The sequence below is a fragment of the Lagopus leucura genome, unplaced genomic scaffold, assembly GCF_019238085.1.
Source record: "Lagopus leucura isolate 7727_CA_CO unplaced genomic scaffold, USGS_WTPT01 Super-Scaffold_100056, whole genome shotgun sequence".
NCBI lineage: Eukaryota > Metazoa > Chordata > Aves > Galliformes > Phasianidae > Lagopus > Lagopus leucura.
Window position 1 is genome coordinate 1,296,152 of NW_024962302.1, and position 16,365 is coordinate 1,312,516.

General features: G+C 57.8%; 1 protein-coding gene across 8 annotated transcripts in view; it reads right to left on the bottom strand.

Moving 5' to 3' along the window:
- Positions 1–1,202: 1,202 nt before the first annotated feature.
- ANK1 (ankyrin 1) overlaps positions 1,203–16,365 on the bottom strand; it is a 33,666-nt gene continuing 18,503 nt past the window's right edge. For 4 of the 8 annotated variants that reach the window (XM_042886267.1, XM_042886268.1, XM_042886270.1 and 1 more), the window contains 28 exons: positions 15,696–15,893; positions 15,410–15,508; positions 15,146–15,244; positions 14,765–14,863; positions 14,583–14,675; positions 14,297–14,369; positions 13,949–13,972; positions 13,049–13,151; positions 12,654–12,801; positions 12,351–12,448; positions 12,047–12,271; positions 11,714–11,868; positions 11,322–11,533; positions 11,001–11,205; positions 10,752–10,848; positions 10,370–10,598; positions 10,161–10,286; positions 9,962–10,081; positions 9,758–9,842; positions 9,452–9,526; positions 9,172–9,303; positions 8,839–8,985; positions 6,956–7,508; positions 6,117–6,375; positions 4,959–5,042; positions 4,504–4,668; positions 4,087–4,210; positions 1,203–3,390 (listed from right to left, as the gene is read on the bottom strand). In XM_042886267.1, coding sequence (XP_042742201.1) covers positions 4,112–4,210; positions 4,504–4,668; positions 4,959–5,042; positions 6,117–6,375; positions 6,956–7,508; positions 8,839–8,985; positions 9,172–9,303; positions 9,452–9,526; positions 9,758–9,842; positions 9,962–10,081; positions 10,161–10,286; positions 10,370–10,598; positions 10,752–10,848; positions 11,001–11,205; positions 11,322–11,533; positions 11,714–11,868; positions 12,047–12,271; positions 12,351–12,448; positions 12,654–12,801; positions 13,049–13,151; positions 13,949–13,972; positions 14,297–14,369; positions 14,583–14,675; positions 14,765–14,863; positions 15,146–15,244; positions 15,410–15,508; positions 15,696–15,893 — 4,002 coding nt within the window. In that variant the 3' untranslated portion in view covers positions 1,203–3,390; positions 4,087–4,111. The other 4 variants (XM_042886271.1, XM_042886269.1, XM_042886272.1 and 1 more) reach the window with 4 other exon arrangements.

The following is a 16,365-nucleotide window of genomic DNA, read 5'->3' on the forward strand; positions in this document are numbered from 1 at the left end:
GAAACACCGAGGTTGGAAAAGACCTCCAAGATCATCCAGTCCCACCATCACCAATAGCACTCACTAAACCACGTCCCTCAATGCAAAATCCAAACGTTCCTTCAACACCTCCAGGCTCGGTGACTCCACCACCTCCCTGGGCAGCTCACTGCAGTGCCTGACCGCTCTTTTGGAGCAGTAATATTTCCTAACCAGCCTAAATCTCCCCTGGTGCAGCTTGAAGCCATTCCCTCTAGTTCTATCACTGTTACATGAGAAGAGGCCGACCCCCAGCTTGCTACAACCTCCCTTCACGCAGCTATAGAGAGCAGTGAGGTCTCCCCTGAGCCTCCTCTTCTCCACACTGAACAACCCCAGCTCCTGCAGCCATTCCTCATCAGCCCTGTGCTCCAGACCCCTCACAGCTTTGTTGCCCTTCTTTGAAGCCGCTCCAGGGCCTCGATGTCTTTCTTGCAGTGTGGGCCCAAAACTGGACACAGCACTCGAGGTGCAGCCTCACAGCTGCGTACAGGGGACAATCACTGCCCTGTTCCTGCTGGCAGCACCGTTCCTGATGCGAGCCAGGATGCCCTTGACCTTCTTGGCCACTTGCACACTGCTGGCTCGTGTTCAGCTGCACCAATCAACACCCCCAGGTCCGTTTCCTGCATGCGATCTCCCAGCCATCACCCCCAAGTCTGTAGCGTTGCCTGGGGTTGTTGTGGCCAAAGTGCAGGACCTGGTATTTGGCCTTGCTGAACCTCATCCTATTGGCTTCAGCCCAGCTTTCCAGGATGTCCAGATCCCTCTGCAGGGCCTCGCTGCTCCCAGGCAGATCCACACTTCCAGCCAACTTGGTGTCAGCCGCAAACTTCCTAGGGTGCACTCAGTGCCCTCATCCAGGTCACCAATGAAGACACTGAAGAGGACTGACCCCAGCATCGATCCCTGGGGGCACCACTGGTTGCCAGCTGGATTTGGCTCCGTTCACAACCACTCTCTGGGACCGGCCCTCCAGCCAGTTCCTTATCCAGCCAAGAGCGCACCTGTCCAAGCCACGGCCTGCCAGCTTCTGCAGGAGAATGCATTGGGAAGGAGAATACTGTGAGAATGCACTCCCCCACCCCACATCCTGCAGGGCTCGGCTGCCTGCTGGGCTTCACTGCAGCACTCAGCAGCCTCCACCTTCCCCTTCCCCTTGGAAAAGCAGAGACGAGACGTGGTCTGTGTTAGTTTCTTTATTAATTCATAGTCCGATAGCTGGTGTACTGGGATATGATCTATACATCAGGGGCTAAGACAGGGAGATCCAAAAGGCTTGTTTCCATAACAATTAAAAAAAGGAAATAAAAGTAATTTTTAAAACTTCTAAAAAGCTTCTAGTGTGCAGACTGCTGCATTCTCTAGGCTCAATGTTGGGTGCAGCCTCCCCCTACCAGCCCTACGAGCAATCTGAGCGCAAAGCAATGTCACTGCAGGTGCCGGGCACAGTTGCAGCACAGCACATTCCCTAAGGCGTAGACTAGGCCAAAGCACAGGACCCACACACAACTCTACGGTGATGCTACAGGGTCAGCTGTTGCAGTGGGTCTAGGTAGGTTATTGTACACAGCAAGGGTAATGGATGGAGTCTGTGCCTACTTTGAGGTGGGGTGAGGAAGGGGTTGCCTTGCTTTCCATGGCTAAGCTGGGCCATTTGCTTTGCTGCATCTGGGTTTTTTATCCAGACTGCAGCAGAGCCAGAGACTTTCCTGGCACGTGTGCACCCACTGTGAGACAGGGCTGCCCTGCCTGAAGCTGGAGGTGGGCTTGTTCTGCATGTGGCCACCGAGAGCAGCATCAGGCCCTGCTAAACAAGTCCACAGCCACCTCTGGGGAAAGGGCAAGGGGGTCTCCACACCACCATGCTACAAAGGCCAGGCCCCCTCATTGCTTAGGTAAAGGAGAGAGCTGGGGACACAGATCTACTGCTGTCTGCATCCTGTCCTTCCAGGGTCAAGTTTTGTAGCAGATTCAACCTTCTGCACATCTCAGTGCTGCCTGGGCAGCCCTGAGCACCACGATTCTCCTGCCAGAACAGCTGCCCCAGCACTGCCCTTGCTTTCAGGGTGACTGCTTAGCTCGGTGGCTGCAGAAAGCATTCACTTGGCCAAAGTGCAGCCACTCGAGGAAGCAGCTCCCCCCATTTCTGGGATTGGTCCTGGGTGGGCCAACATCCACGGGGTCAAGGGTCTGTGCTCATTTGTGCCCTCACAGGGAGGCCAGGAGGCCCTGCAAAGTAGTGCAGGGCTTCTGGCTCCTGCCAGCTCCTGGCCCATCTCCTGAGCAGATATTGTGCTGAGTAGAGCTAGGCACAGTCCAGTGCGTGGCACAAGCCTTTCCTGCTCTCACTACCTATCCTCCCTGGGCCCCAAGCACCTCAGTGCAGGCTGCCAGCCTCACCCCAGCTGAAGCCAGCACAAACTGGGGCTTGCACCATGGACCAGCCCATGGGGCTGCCCCTGTGGGCCTCTCTCTTCAGGCCAAGAAGGGACCAGACTCAGATGGAAGGGCAGGACAAGACAATCTGCCACCCTGTCACACCTGTAGGCTCCCAGCTCTATTCACCAGAGCTGCTCACATACTCCAAAGGCTTTGCCCATCCTGCAGCCTGAAGAGGTATTTGGGAGTGGAGCTGTTAGTGCTTTGTACATACTGCTAGAGTGTCCCTAGGTGTTTGCATAGTATTTATTGGTTCATATACACAAGGCTGATTGCTGTACAGTTTACACTTTCAACATAAGCAACGAGCTCAGTGCTCGGCCCAGAGCCCTGCCCTGGCAGGAGATGCTGCACATGCTGGGGAGAGGAAGGGCAGCCCTGCATCAGGCAACACTGCACCCACAGCCCTCCTCTCTCACATCCCCCTATTGCTGCCCTCCCCCTGCCCCAGCACTCACTGAGAGGGATGAGAAGCGAGTCCAGCAGAGGCAAGAATGGTGACGGGGATAGAGCCCCTCTTCTCCTTCAGTGAGCAGCCCCAGCCTCCTTCCTGCCACTGGAGCACTGCACAGGGATGTAGTGACGCAGGCGGACGTGCGAGGGTGGATTCTTCTCCCCTCTCATTTGCTGCCAGTCCAGCTCTGGCCTCCCAGAGGAGCTGAAGGATGCCCCTTGTGCGTGCTGCTGTCTTTGGGCTTCCGATGGCAGCAAGGCAGGGACAGGGTCCCTCTGTTTGCTGGAAGTACTGTAGCTCATGCGTCTTGCAGTCAGTCAGTCATGCGGATAGGACGGTAAGTATCTCGTACAGAAATCATGCCATTAGCCTATTGAAACATGTACAGCCAGCCCTGCTTCCCTCCAATCTCTGTCTTCCTCTCCTCTCTTCTCAGGTTGGTGTGGAGATCAGTGGTTTGGTGTTGAGGTGAGATCCTGGGGAGACACAGAAAGACGCAGAGATGGGGTCACCAGGCTCACGTAGTCCCAGCCTACACTTGTTCCAAATGCACCCATTCTGACCACCCACAAGATGAGTTTTACAGCAGGGTGCCAGAGATGCAGCATCAGAGCATCGATGAGTGTCCTGCCTGGAACCCTCAGCAATGGCACAGATGGTACCAGTGGTGCCACCTCAGATGCAGAGAGCAGCAATAAGTAGGAGCTGAGCTTCACCAAAGCCAGAGCAGCAGTGGAAGGAGCTGGGAAGGCTGCTGTACAGCCTGGGACAGACATATCCCATCCATTGGAGGCCAGCCCTGTTTCAACAAGGGTGACTCACTGCACCTTGTTCTCACAGCAGCATGGAAGACCCCATAAGTTGTTAATGCATTTCCTGAGCTGCTTTTGCATGCTGTAGAAAATAGCAAGAGTAAAGCAGCAAGTAGACTGCCTCAAGTGAGGCTGGCCCAGGGACTCTCTAGGGACAGCTGCAGACAATAGACACTGTATGACCATATGTCCACAAACACAAAGGTCTTGACTATCATATACCACAGATATCTCACTAACAAAAAGTAGAAATTGGAGAGAGAGAGGAGACAGACACCATCATGCACATACATCCCTGCTACCTTTAACCCAGCAGTACAAAGAGCTGGCACAAAAGGAAGAGCAAAGCGGGGGGGTTACCTCCAAAGAGGCCATTTGAGGGGGGTCAATGCTTCCCCCTTTTCAGACTGGCTCGTTTCACTATCTGAGCCCCCATCCTGCTCCCGGAGACCTCCAGTTTTGGGACACGCACTTGCACCTCCTCCTGAGGGAGCCACAGGGACAGGAGGCAGGACATCACCCAGGTGAACAGACAGACACAGAGAAAAGGACAGGAGAGGGAAAGGCTGAGTCAGTCAGCAGAAGACACCAAGCAAGAAGACTGGTGCAGGGGCAAGAGCAGCCCCTGGCAGCCTTAGGAGGGAAACAGGTGGGAGAGGTGAGCAGGACAGAAGAAAGGACAGAGGATGGAGGAGCCCTGGAGCCCACAAGTCCTGCAGAGGCAGTGCTGGCCCTGAGTAGGGGACTTGCGAGGCACAGCCATGAACCACACCATACCTTGGCCCCCAGACCGTCCCTCTGTAGGATGGAGTACATGAAGTGATCAGCCTCTGCCTCCAGGTCTTGGGGCTCCTGCAGGGAGCCCTCCAGGATCAGGTCCTCACGCTCCTGCCTGTCATCTGTGTCATTGGGGCCCAGATGACGCACCACCTTCCGGATGACCTGCGGAGACCCATGCAGCCTTCATCACTGCCAGCCCCGACACCAGCCCACACAAGAGGACACGGCCAGCCCCGACACCATGCCTTCCTTCTTGCAGGTCTGGCCCTCAGCCCCGTGCACACCACCCCCTGGCAGAATCTGTGGCTGGAGAAGAGCCACGACAGTAATTAGAGAAAGCAGAATGCAAGCACCCTGTGCAGGGCCCTGGGCTGCAGAGAGGGGCCACATGGAAAGAGAGAGGAGGAAGACTTTGGAGAGCACCCTACAAAGACTCAGCCCCATTCACTCACCTTCTTGGTGATTATATTGCCTTGTTCATCTGTGAACTGCTCCTCAGTTACATGCTCCCCAGGTAAATGGAGGACTTCGTTGCCCTGGAGGGACAGGAGGAAGAGCATTTCAGGGTGCAGCAGAGCTCTCCAGCACGCAGCCCGGCACACACACAGCCCCAGCCCTGTCTCTGCTCTCTGCTGTGCACCCCAGCACTGCTCCCTGCCCATTACCTTCACAAGGACACGCCGGCGGACGACTCTGGTAGAGAAAGACTCCTCGTCGTCCGCCAGCCCCTGGCTCTCCCCGAGTTCCTTGTCCAGCTCGCGGTGCGCATGATTGAGCAGGAAGCGCACAGAGCCCCTGACGATGTACAGGACATTCTGGCAGCTGACCAGGAAGAAGGCCAGCAAAACCACGACAATCAGCAGCTGGACCAGGAAAGACCACATCCTGCCCCTGCAGGGTCGTGCATGTGCCCCACACCCCCTCTCAGAGCCCAGCCATGCTGTCGGTTGTGGCGGACAGAGCTCTGGGCACAGGAGCTGCCCACAGGTCCGCACGTCTCTGCAAAGCACTGCTGTAATCCTAGCTGCTGCAGATCAGCTGCCCGGGGCGGGAGAAGGGAGAAGGCAGGTGGGGTGTCCTTTGCACTCACAGCTTCTGTCAAAGTCATGGGATTGGGACTGCAACAGCAACACCCGTCCCCTGTCAGGCAGTGACAGGGACAGCCATGACCCCCTCCCCAGCAGCCTGACAGGGCAGGGAGCAGTCATCTGTCACAGGACAGACGGAGCTACATGTGGCACAGAGCTGAGCTCTGCTGTGTTGCAGCTGCAGTCCTGCCGTGCCTGCTTGGGGGCACACGCCTGCTCTCATCCCATCCCTATCTGATCCACATGGCCATGGCAGGATGCCCATCACCCCTCCTGGCCCCCAGACCAGCTCTATTTCTGGCCCAGTAAGCTGTCAGGCCAGCGGCCAGGGCAGATACTCAATAAGGAAGCAAGCAGAGGGCCTGCCTGAGTTATAAATGGAGAGCAAGAGCTCACATATTGGGTGTGCAGCATTCTATTCTGGGCCAAGAGGCACTCCAGGGGCCAGGGCAGCAGTTCTGCCGGGACTTCTTGATCTGGTGGTGGGCAAAAGGCTGCATCCGCTGCTGTTCTCAACCTCACCTGCCCAAAGCCGCGGCTGTCGGGCTCCTCTGGCCAGCCGCCCGCGGGGTGCTGGGGCTGCCAGTCGCTGTCCTCTGTGGAGCTGACCCGCATCAGCTCCACATCCGGCGCCAGGACCTGCTCTTGCTCCTGGCCCTGCGCCCCAGCAGCCACGGTGTGTGCTGGGCCCAGCCGTCGGGTGACCCCCTCCTGCCAGGAGCCCTCTGTCAGGTCCTGTAGGCAGGAGATAAAGGAGCCTTCTGCATTCCAGTCCCTCAGCCTGGACGCCGGAGAGGGACAGGGAGAGAGAGACAGAGAGAGAGAGGCAGTCAGCTTTGTTGGAGTGTTGCACCCAGAACACCAGCTGACAGCTGGGCACAGCTGCACCCCGCCAGGCACAGAGCTCCTGGTGCTGCCAGTGCCTGGCACAAGCAGCATACAATGCAGATGCACAAAGGGCACAGGCCTTCTCCCTGCCACGCTCTCTGCCCATCCAACACCCCAGTCTGCAGGCTTCCGGGCCATGCCTCGGAACATCACTGGGCTGTCATGGCACCAGTGCTGCTGTGAAGATGGCAGAACAAAGCCCTGAGATGGTGCTGGGAGGCACAACCCACATGCAGGGCCCGGCTGTCTGCGGGGATTTCCCCTGGGTGTTTTTCAAGGAGCCCCCAGAGAGACTCCAGAAGGTTTACAGGCACTCTGCCCAAGCCACTGCTCTGTGCGGGGTGCTGGGCTCCAGAGCTGGAGGTTAGCAGGGAAGCAAGCGAGGCTGGGAAGTTATTGCAGCTGGCCCAGCACAAGGCAGTAGCTGGCGAAGCTCCCCTTCCACTGCCCCCCTGTCACTGGGACCACCATACCTGTCTGCACTCCTCTCCACTGTGTGGCTCACAGTCGGCGATGCCACGATCCTGGCTTGTACCTTCTGTTGAACTGAAACAAAAGAGACTTCACCCTCTGGGTTTTGCTCTCCAGTCCCCAGCTGGCGGTCCCTGGCTGGCGTCTTCCCTTCTGGCCTCTGCCCTTCCTCCTGCTCTAGCAGTTCAATCAGCCCATTCATGGCATCTGAGTCCACTGTGTCATCCTCAACTAAGTCCATAGAGCCCATGTGGTCTGGGCCGTGTGCGTCTGTCAGAAGTTGCCCTGGGAAACGACCTTCGCTTGTGGCATCCGAGTCCTCAGCCTTGCTGCACTCCAGAGAGGAGTCCTCAGCCGTCACCAGTGAAGGGGTGAGCCCTGAGGACCACACCTGCATGTCAGACATCTCCATCAGGGCGTCCTGCTCGGTGGCGGCCATAGGGATGGCGTCCATGATGGCCACCTCGTTCCAGTACTGGTCAGCACGCAGAGGGGATGGCAGCATATAATGCAGGGAGGCAGGGGAGAGCAGCTCGTCCTGCAGCGAAGCATAACCTACATGGGCAGACAGAGGCGATGTCTCCAGCAGCCATCTCACACACACACAAGCACAGCGGGGCGAGAAGGGAAGGAGCCTCTGGGAGGTGCGCGCTCACAGCGGCTGCTGCCTTCGCGCAGTCCCTCCTGTCCCTGCAAGTGCCCCCGTGCCTCACTCTGAGTGCTGGGGCTGGGCGGCCCCTGAGGCTGTCCATTCCCCTGGTGAGGACAGGCCTGGGGACTGGTGATGCCCCATCCCCACTGCAGGACATGGTGCCCTCTCTAGCACCCTGCTCTACCAGCCCCCAGTCCCTGCCCACAGCCCCCAACCAGCATCTGAAGGTCAGCCTGGAGCTCAGGTAGCCAGGTGCTGCAGGCACCAAATTCCCAAAGCTGACCCATGAGCAAGGAAGGATGATCCTGGCAAATGCCATGCAGCCCTGAAGCCCTGCAGGATGCAGCCAGGGCCCTATAATCCCACTGATGTCCTCAGGTCTGTAAGCAATCATCGTGTCCTCATGCACAGCCCAGGCACACCAATAGAGACTACAGCCAAGCCAAGCAGTCTCAGGCATGCAGGCAGCAATTTTTTTTCCTTTACTGAGCCACAAGCTCAGCCAGGGATCATCAGGAGCAGCTGGAGCACAGTGTTCAGCCAGGAGCCCCCAGCCTCCCCAATGCAGGGGGAAAGTAGTGCAGGGCCACTAAGGGAAGAGCATGACACAGCCAAGAGAGAAGCAGTCCTGGGTGACATGCAGCTGCTGGAACAGGACACTGCTCCCAGAGGCTCAGCTGAGGTGGAATCAGTGTAGACAAGCAGAGGAGGAAGATGAGAGAGGCCAGGGTGAACTCGGAGGTGACAAGAAGTGGCCCCCAGGAATGCCCACATCTGGTGGCAGTAGGTGGCACATTTAAGAGAACACAACAAGGGCAGATACGAAAGGGGAAAGCGATGAGCCAGAGCTGCATGGGTGGTGCCTGGGGGCAGGACAGCAACAGCCCCATCCCTGCCCATGGCACTGGCTCTCCTGTGGGACACGTGGCTGGTCCTGCTCCCAGGCACAGCCATGGCTGGGCACAGGTGATGCTGGGAGCAACAAGCCAGGTGCATCCTGCACTGGTACCTCAAGAGGAGGATGCCCCATGTGTCTGTTCTCCATGAAGAGCAGGACTAAGGTTCCCATAGCACAAGTCCCCATGGAGAGACTGCAGCTATCTGCAGCACCTGGTGCTCACCAAGCTCCTAGGGGCAGTGCAGCTGACTTGGGACAGACATCAGCCCCACTGTGTCCACAGCGACTCTGCTCCTAGCCCCTCTGGTATCCCCTGCACAGGACATGGGGCTCACCATTCATCTGGGAGGGTGAGAGTGAATAGTCCCTGTCTGTGTAGCGCCAGCTGCCCTTCATGCTGCGGCTCTGCCGGCCGGAGCCCTCCAGTGTGCTGACGATCTCGCTGCGGTCAATGTTCCTCAGCGCCGTGTACAGGTTCTCAACTGCAGGGAAAGCCAGTGTCAGTCAGCAGGCAGGGCAGGCTGGCAGTTGTGGCCATGCCCCAGCTGCCCTCCAGGCAGGTGTGCAGGAACCGGTGGTCCAAACTGAGCCAGGGAGCCCTGAGCACACACATATAGGCTGCACGCCCAGCCCAGACCATCACCCTTGTAGTGGGAATCAATACTCACTCTTGACACCCTTGCCCTCGCGGCTGACCCAGAGGTTGAGTAAGGCTATGCTCTGCTCCAGCAAGGAGTTAGGGTTCTCCACACGAATCCTGTTGATGTCATCCACCCCAAACTGCAGCTCACGTGCCAACTCTGGGAGAGACAAAGCATCTCAGCATCACATCCATGGGCAGCTCCCCAGACAGCATAAAGCACATTCACGCAACCCTGCAGCATCTTTTTAGTCTTCCTAAGTGCTGAGCTTCAAGGTGCACTGAGCATCCATCAGCTGAGGACTCACCTGCCCAGCTGAGGCCGAGCTGCTCTGCGATGTCAATCATCTTCTGGTCTGCCCTGTCAGTGCTGCTCAGAGAGCCTGGAGGAGAAGAGGGGGTCACAACTCCAGCTGTGGGTTGGGGTAGGAGTGAGGTGCAGGCTGCAGGGGCTCAGCATAGCCCCGCAGGCAGGACCAGAGAAATTCCCTGGGAACAGGAGGATACCACGCACGCAAGTGCAGTAGGGTCATCCCAGCCCTTCCTCCTGGGCTGGGCACCCCTACCCTAAGCAAAGGAGGTGAGATGCTTGAACAGACCAGTAGGCTGCGTACCGAAACTGCTCTCACTTAGGATGCTATATCGCTCCCTCAGAGACAAAGGTGTCAGTGTCCTCCTTCGCTCCTCAGTGCCACTTCCCTGCAAAGTGGGGACAAACCAAGGGGTCACCAGCCAGAATAGAGAGAAACAGCTCAGCCCTGGCACCTGCACAGCCCCAGCACAGCATGGTGTGGCTGCTTTGAGAAAGGAGAGCTGACCTTAGTGCAGGGTGGAATGCTGATGTTGAGGTGACAGAGCACATGCTGCAAGTCCTCATACTTCATGGCCTTGCGCAGGAAGGACAGGGAGCCACTGGCTTCTCGGCTGCTGTCCCGGACCTGCACACCAAGCACCCAGGTGGGGGGTTGGAACAGGGCACAGGGTCCCACCACAGTCCAACTCTGCACCTGCCATTACCTTGATGGGGAGGGCGAGGCGGTTCTCCCGGAAGGACTGGAAGAGGAAGGTGCGCGACTGCGTGGCCTTCTTGACGGGCACCAGGTTCCCTGAGAGCTCGACATGCAGAGGCATTCCCTCCACCACCTGCAGGGAGTGAAACACGGGATAGGACCCTGCACAGAGCAGCTTCTTCCTTCTGTCCTCTAGGAACGTTGCAAGAGACAAACCTCAATGTCCCTGCTGCGGGCCACCTCAGTGAAGTTCTCGTGCTGCTCCAAAGTCTTGTCCACTTTGTCATCAGTCATGCAGTAGCAGCGCAGCCGGCCTTCCCGTCCATCATTCATCTTGGCAAATACCACAAATTTGGCCATGTAGGGCACAGCTGTCAGTTCCTTGTACAGCATGGTGGCAAAGTGCACAGCCTCAGCAGTGCGCGGGCAGTCAGCCAGCCAGAACCTGTGGGAAGGGTGGGTCAGAATGGGGCACCAGGGGGGGGAAAACAGCACCACATAGGGTGTGAAGGAGCTCCAGGTGTGGAAAACCTATCCAGGGCAGGGATCTTCCCCAGGATAAGAATCCTATTCAATTACATGCTCAGCCACGACTCACCTGGCAGACACATTGGTGGTAAAGTTAGCGCACTCCTTTTCATAGACCAGCTTCGTGGTGCCTGTGATGTCTTCCCACTGAGCTTGTGCTGTCCCTCCTGCAGCAGCAGAAAGCAGGATTAAGCACATTGCTTTCTCGCTGCAGTGGATCTGCTCTCCCCGCTGGACTGTGCAACCTATCCTTGGCTTCCAAAGCTGCATCCCACCTCGGCTCATCCTGTTACCAGCCCACTCATGCACCTGGCCTCACCTATCACAGAGCAGAGCAGGCGCAGGCTGGTGGTGTCACCCTCGCCACTGTCTCTGGGATTGTCCTTCCAGGATGGGGGCAGAGGGATGCGGAGGCCAATGGGGCGGTGGAACTTCCTCCGGCGAGGCTCCACTGTGACGATGGGGCTGAAGGTTGCCTGGTTCCCCAGCAGCTTGGTCACCAGCTCATCAGGCACGGGCTGCGCCTGTGGGCAGCACAGGTGGGGTGATCGGGGCCAGCTCTCTGCAGTGCTGGGGTGCAGCTGGATAAGCTGCCTTTTCCTGCCTGCTGGTCTCCAGACCAGGCTCTTCAGCACCTCACCTGCAGAGCCAGCCTCACTTTCTTGGTGACAGCGGTGTCTGGGAAGGTGGCCTGCACCATGGGCACCAGTGTGCTTTTTAAGCACCCTCCCTCGGGGCCAATCATGTCACAGTCCTGGCAAATCCGGGACATGACCACGAAGTAGAGAGGAAAGTCAGTGGTGATGATGCGGCAGACCCTCTTCTTCTCCAGCTCCTCTTGGCTCTCCAGCTCTGCAAGTGCAGCACAGTCATCAGTGCTCCTCCACAAACCAAACCCATGACATCTACCTCCTCTTTGGCTGCACCAACCATGCCACACTCAGTTCCATACCACCACCTCCCAGTGCTGGCCATTCCCAGGACAGCTGCAGTTCTGGCTGGAGTGTCAAGCCCCCAGCCTGGCACGCTCACCCTCATCCATGCCATTGAGCAGTTGGTCCATGTAACTCTCCTCATAGCGGTTGCGGTGTTCCTTCCAGACAGAGCCATTCTCACTGCGTAACACCACCAGCTCACGGTCCCCTCGTCCGTAGGAGGCAAAGTGAGGAATCTCCACGATGACAGGGCTGCAGATAAGGGAGGAGGCATGCTTACACCATGCTGCAAAGGCCCACCCCAGCATTGTGCTGTGCTTGGCCAAAGCTAGGACATCTCCTGCACAGAATCCCCACAGCCAGCCAGCCCCCAGAGGAGCCCAGATCTGTCCCTAGCTCAAGGGATGGCCCCATTCCCTTCCATGCTCACCTGAGGAACTGGGCGCCAGCAGGTCCCAGTGCAATGATGCGGCTCGCCAGGCCCTCCTCCTCAGCCAGCGGTGGGGGTGCAGGCAGCTTCTGAGGCTTCACCAGGCGGCAAGTGATGCGGGTGGGTGCAGCACAGGCACGGGGTGGGATGATCACACGCAGCCCGTGGTGCCGGCTGCCCCGCATGGAGCCGCCGCGTGCATCCACCATGAAGCTCACCAGGAACCTGCAGCAGGCAGAGGCATAGGCAAACAGTGCCCCGCAGCCAGCTCACACACACAGTGCTGCTTTGGGCAGGCACTTACCCTGTGTGAACGGGGCTGGCCACAGGGCTGATGTTGTCTGAGGTCTCGGTGGCCGGGCTGCTGGGAATCAAGGAGTCCTCATCGAACTCCTTGGAGGGCTGTGCAAAAGCAGGGAAGAGTCCCAATGGGCATAAGGTCCTGTCTGGTGGTGCTGGGCCTGCTCAACCCTCTGCACTCCTGCATTCTGCCTTGGCAGCCCTGTACCATCAACCCATCCCCTCCACCCCCGACGTTTTGGCTCTGGGCTGACAGAGGAGGGATATTCCCCCAACAAGAAATATACTAGAACTGTGTCACACTCACCTCCTGTGGGGACACCGAGGGTGCGTGCAGCAGGCTGCCTTGCTCAGCTTCAGTCTCCACAGATCCCACCTGCTCAGGCTCCTCTGCCCTGGTCACCACAGTCTCAGGGGGCACACAGGGGACCTGTGGGACAGCTACAGACTCCTCCCTGGCAGGAGAGAACAGTGACAGCTACTGCAGCAACAGGTCAGGGCCCCCCAGGCTCCAGCCACCCCTGAGGGCCACCGGGCACAGCAGGACCCTATCAGGGAGCTCAGGGATCCTTGCCCACAGTCATGCTTGATCTGCTGGTACCCAATGCCTGCAGCTGTCCCTGCCCTGCTGGCATCCCACCCCAGTACCAGGCTGGCCCATGCCCTGTTCCCACTCCCTCCCCACCATCCAGTGTTTCATACGTTTGCTCCAGTGTTGTCACGGTCACAAACTCCAGCATCTCCCTCTTGACCTCCTGCTCCCTGGGTTCAGGTGTTCTGGGTTTCGGTGCGATCAGCTCCTCCTCTGAAACCAAGAGCTGGCTCAGCACATAGAGGCAGCAGGACAAGGGAGCACAGCTGCCCAGCTTTACTCCCATCCCTGCTCCCACCACTGGCCACACGCATTCATCCCCTGGGTCTCAGCAGTGGGAAGGTTCTTCCCTCTGCCAGAAGCCTGGGCTGTTAGTGTGGCAGGAGCTGTGGCATCTGTTAGGAGCCAGCCAACCCAAACCTCACAACACTCAAGCACAGAGCCAAGCCTGCTGGGGCCCCCCACCACCAGGTGGGGCTGGGGCCATAGAAAGGACTCACCAAGGCCACCAAGTTCACTCACACATGTCTCTCTGGGGGCATGAGCCGAACCATCCTCACCTGCCACCCAATTAACACCTGCTAAGGAATCCACCAGGGCTGAGCTCATGCTAGAGCCCTGCTGGAAGGAGCCCAGCACCTCCCAATGCAGGGAGAGCCAGAGTGGTGAGCAGCACAGGGACCTTCCAGTGCTCCACTTCATACCACCAAGGCCAGAGTGGCACGGGCTGGCTGTGAGCAGGCTCCAGAGCTTACAACAGGAGCAGGCTCCTGCTGCTGGGAGCAAGGCTGATGACAGCCAGGGCTCCCTCTGCTCGGGGATAGTCCCCTTCATGCAGTCACACCACAGCAAGCAGCATGGACGCAGATGGGCAGGGCAGGATGGCAGGGCCTATGCTGGGTAGCACCAGCCCAGCAGCAAGGTTCAGCAGATGGAGGCGGCGTGCGGATGGTTAGTGGCCATGGGGTGAAATGGGCCATTGAGCTGGGGCACAGGGACAAATTTCATACCCATTACTGTGACATGAGCAGTGCCTGCAAAGTAAGAAGAGGCAAAAGTGAGGTCTTGGTGGGAGGGGGTAGGAGGAAACCAGCTTCAGGTGGGCTGTGGGCTGGTATCACCCGGGGAGCAAGGCATGGTGCGGTGCTCAGAGTGCCCAAGTTCTCTCTGCACACCATCCTCAGGTCTGGGCACCACCCTCCTGCACAGCACAGGGGAAGACCAAGCCAGGAGGTGGCTGCTGGGCTTCTGCTTCCTTGTTGCAAGACCCCAGTGGGGCCAGGCAGCTCCCCACCCTGTGCCCATCCCCGGGGCTGCTAGCAGACCTCTAAGGGCATGACCCAGCTCCAGCCTCTCACCTTCATCCTCTGACACATCCAAAATCTCATCCACAGTCTCTGGGAAGCTCATGCGGTACTTGTCACTGACTGGCTGTGGAGCAGAGGGCAGTCAGAGCAGGACAGCACACAACCCACAGCCACCCACAGCCCCTCTCCACATGCCTGGGCACTCAAGCTGCTCTTTGGCAGCCCACACCCTGATCTGCCTGGGGCCAAGGCTGGCAGACCCTCACTTAGCTGCTCCCAACCCCAACCCTTCTCCACAGGATTCTGCACCCAGCCAGTCCTGTGCCCAGAAGCTTACTGGGATGCTGGTCTCCTCTGTGACAATCTTGAGCACATCTGTGACGGAAATGTAACCGAGGCGCTTTGCGATGGCCAGCGGAGTGGTGCCATTCTGTGCAAGGGGAGAGGATGTAAGGGAACCCAGGCATGTGCCCAAGCATGTCACACAGTGAGGAAATGCAGGCAGTTTGCCCTACTCACCGTGCTGATCTCGTTGGGAGAGGCACCGTGCTTCAGCAGCAGGGTCACCACGTCCGTGTGGCCCTGCTGCGCTGCCTGGTGCAGGGGTGTGTAGCCAAGCTGTAGGGAGAATAGAGACTGTTACATCAGCTTTGGGGAATGCTGCCCCACAAATGCCCCCCAAAGCTTCACACGATGCTTCACATGGGCTGCATCCTGCTTTCTGTGGTTAGTAAAGGGCTGTATAGGATCCATAATGTGCCCCAGGGGCACTACAACAGCTTCCAGCCATGGAAACAGGAGGACTTGGAGCAAGGTATAGGGGTTGTAGTGGCATAAAACCTTTCCCATCAACCTGCACACTGTTCCCCAGGGTCCTTTTAGCACAGAGCATCATTGTACCTTAGTTTTAGCATTGACATCAGCCTGGTGCTGCAGCAGAAACTTCACCAACTTGATGTTCCCATAGTGGCTGGCTACGTGCAGCGGGGTGTAGCCCATCTGAAAGACAAGATCAGGTCTCAGAGTGCTGTCAGCACTGCTCCTGGGCCTTCTGGCTTGGGTATGCTGAACTGCATGGGCCAGCCCCAACAGCTGAAGGATGGGGTATGTAGAGGTAGTTCCCAAGTGTTTTTCACCCCAACTATGGCCAATGCACTACTTTACCCTCGTTGTTGCGTCCACTGTGACTCCGTGTTTCACCAGAACATCAGCAACTGGTACATGTCCCTCTTGGGCCACGAGATGGAGAGGAGTCAGGCCACTCTGTAAAAAGAGCATGTCACATGCACAGGAGAAGTACTGCAGCTCGACCAGCAGAGAGAGCAAGTTGGGTTGTAAATACAGCAAACTGCCCAACGTTGTTATAGCCAAGGCAGTGCTATTTGAATGCAGGGAGGCACTGGATCTGCTACTGCCTGCCAGCCTGGCAGGAAGCACTAGCACAACATACCTTGTTGCCTAAGTTTCCATTGGCTTGCTTGGAGAAAAGCAGTGCTACCATGTCTGTATGCCCCTCCTGAGAAGCCAGGTGCAGAGGGGTGACTCCCTGAACAGACTCCGCATTTGCAGAAGCACCATACTGCAGCAAGCTGCTGGCCACCTCCATCTGGTTCTGCTTGGCAGCAATGTGCAGAGGGGTGTATCCGTTCTGTGGGAAGGGACCATGGCAGCTCTCAGCACCCACTGAGCAGATCTGCCTGGGCAGGAAGTACCACCCCATCTCTCCAGGCCAAGTCTGCCCTGCCAGGCTGATTCCAGGTCTCAGAGACACAAGCTCACACTCAAACCATCTCCCTGACAGCAACTAATCCTACCACTGAAGCCAATCCTGCCTCCCTAATCAAGACAGTGAGGAGGCTCCAAGACCACCTGCTTCAGGTCTGGTTAGTGCCAGCTGTCCTGGGGTTTTCTTTACATGAGTTTCTAGCATGCGGCCACTTGGGGCTGCAAGAGTCAGGACAGGCAGGCACTACTAGGACTGCCTGGTAGAGGTGTGGGGCAGAACCCACAACATACAGGATTAGTATTCAGGCAGAGGCTGCATGGCCTTGAGCACTGCTTGTGCTGTCATTTGCCAGCAGAGAAGCAGACGCCCTGTGCCTGTGATGACGCAGGCTGCC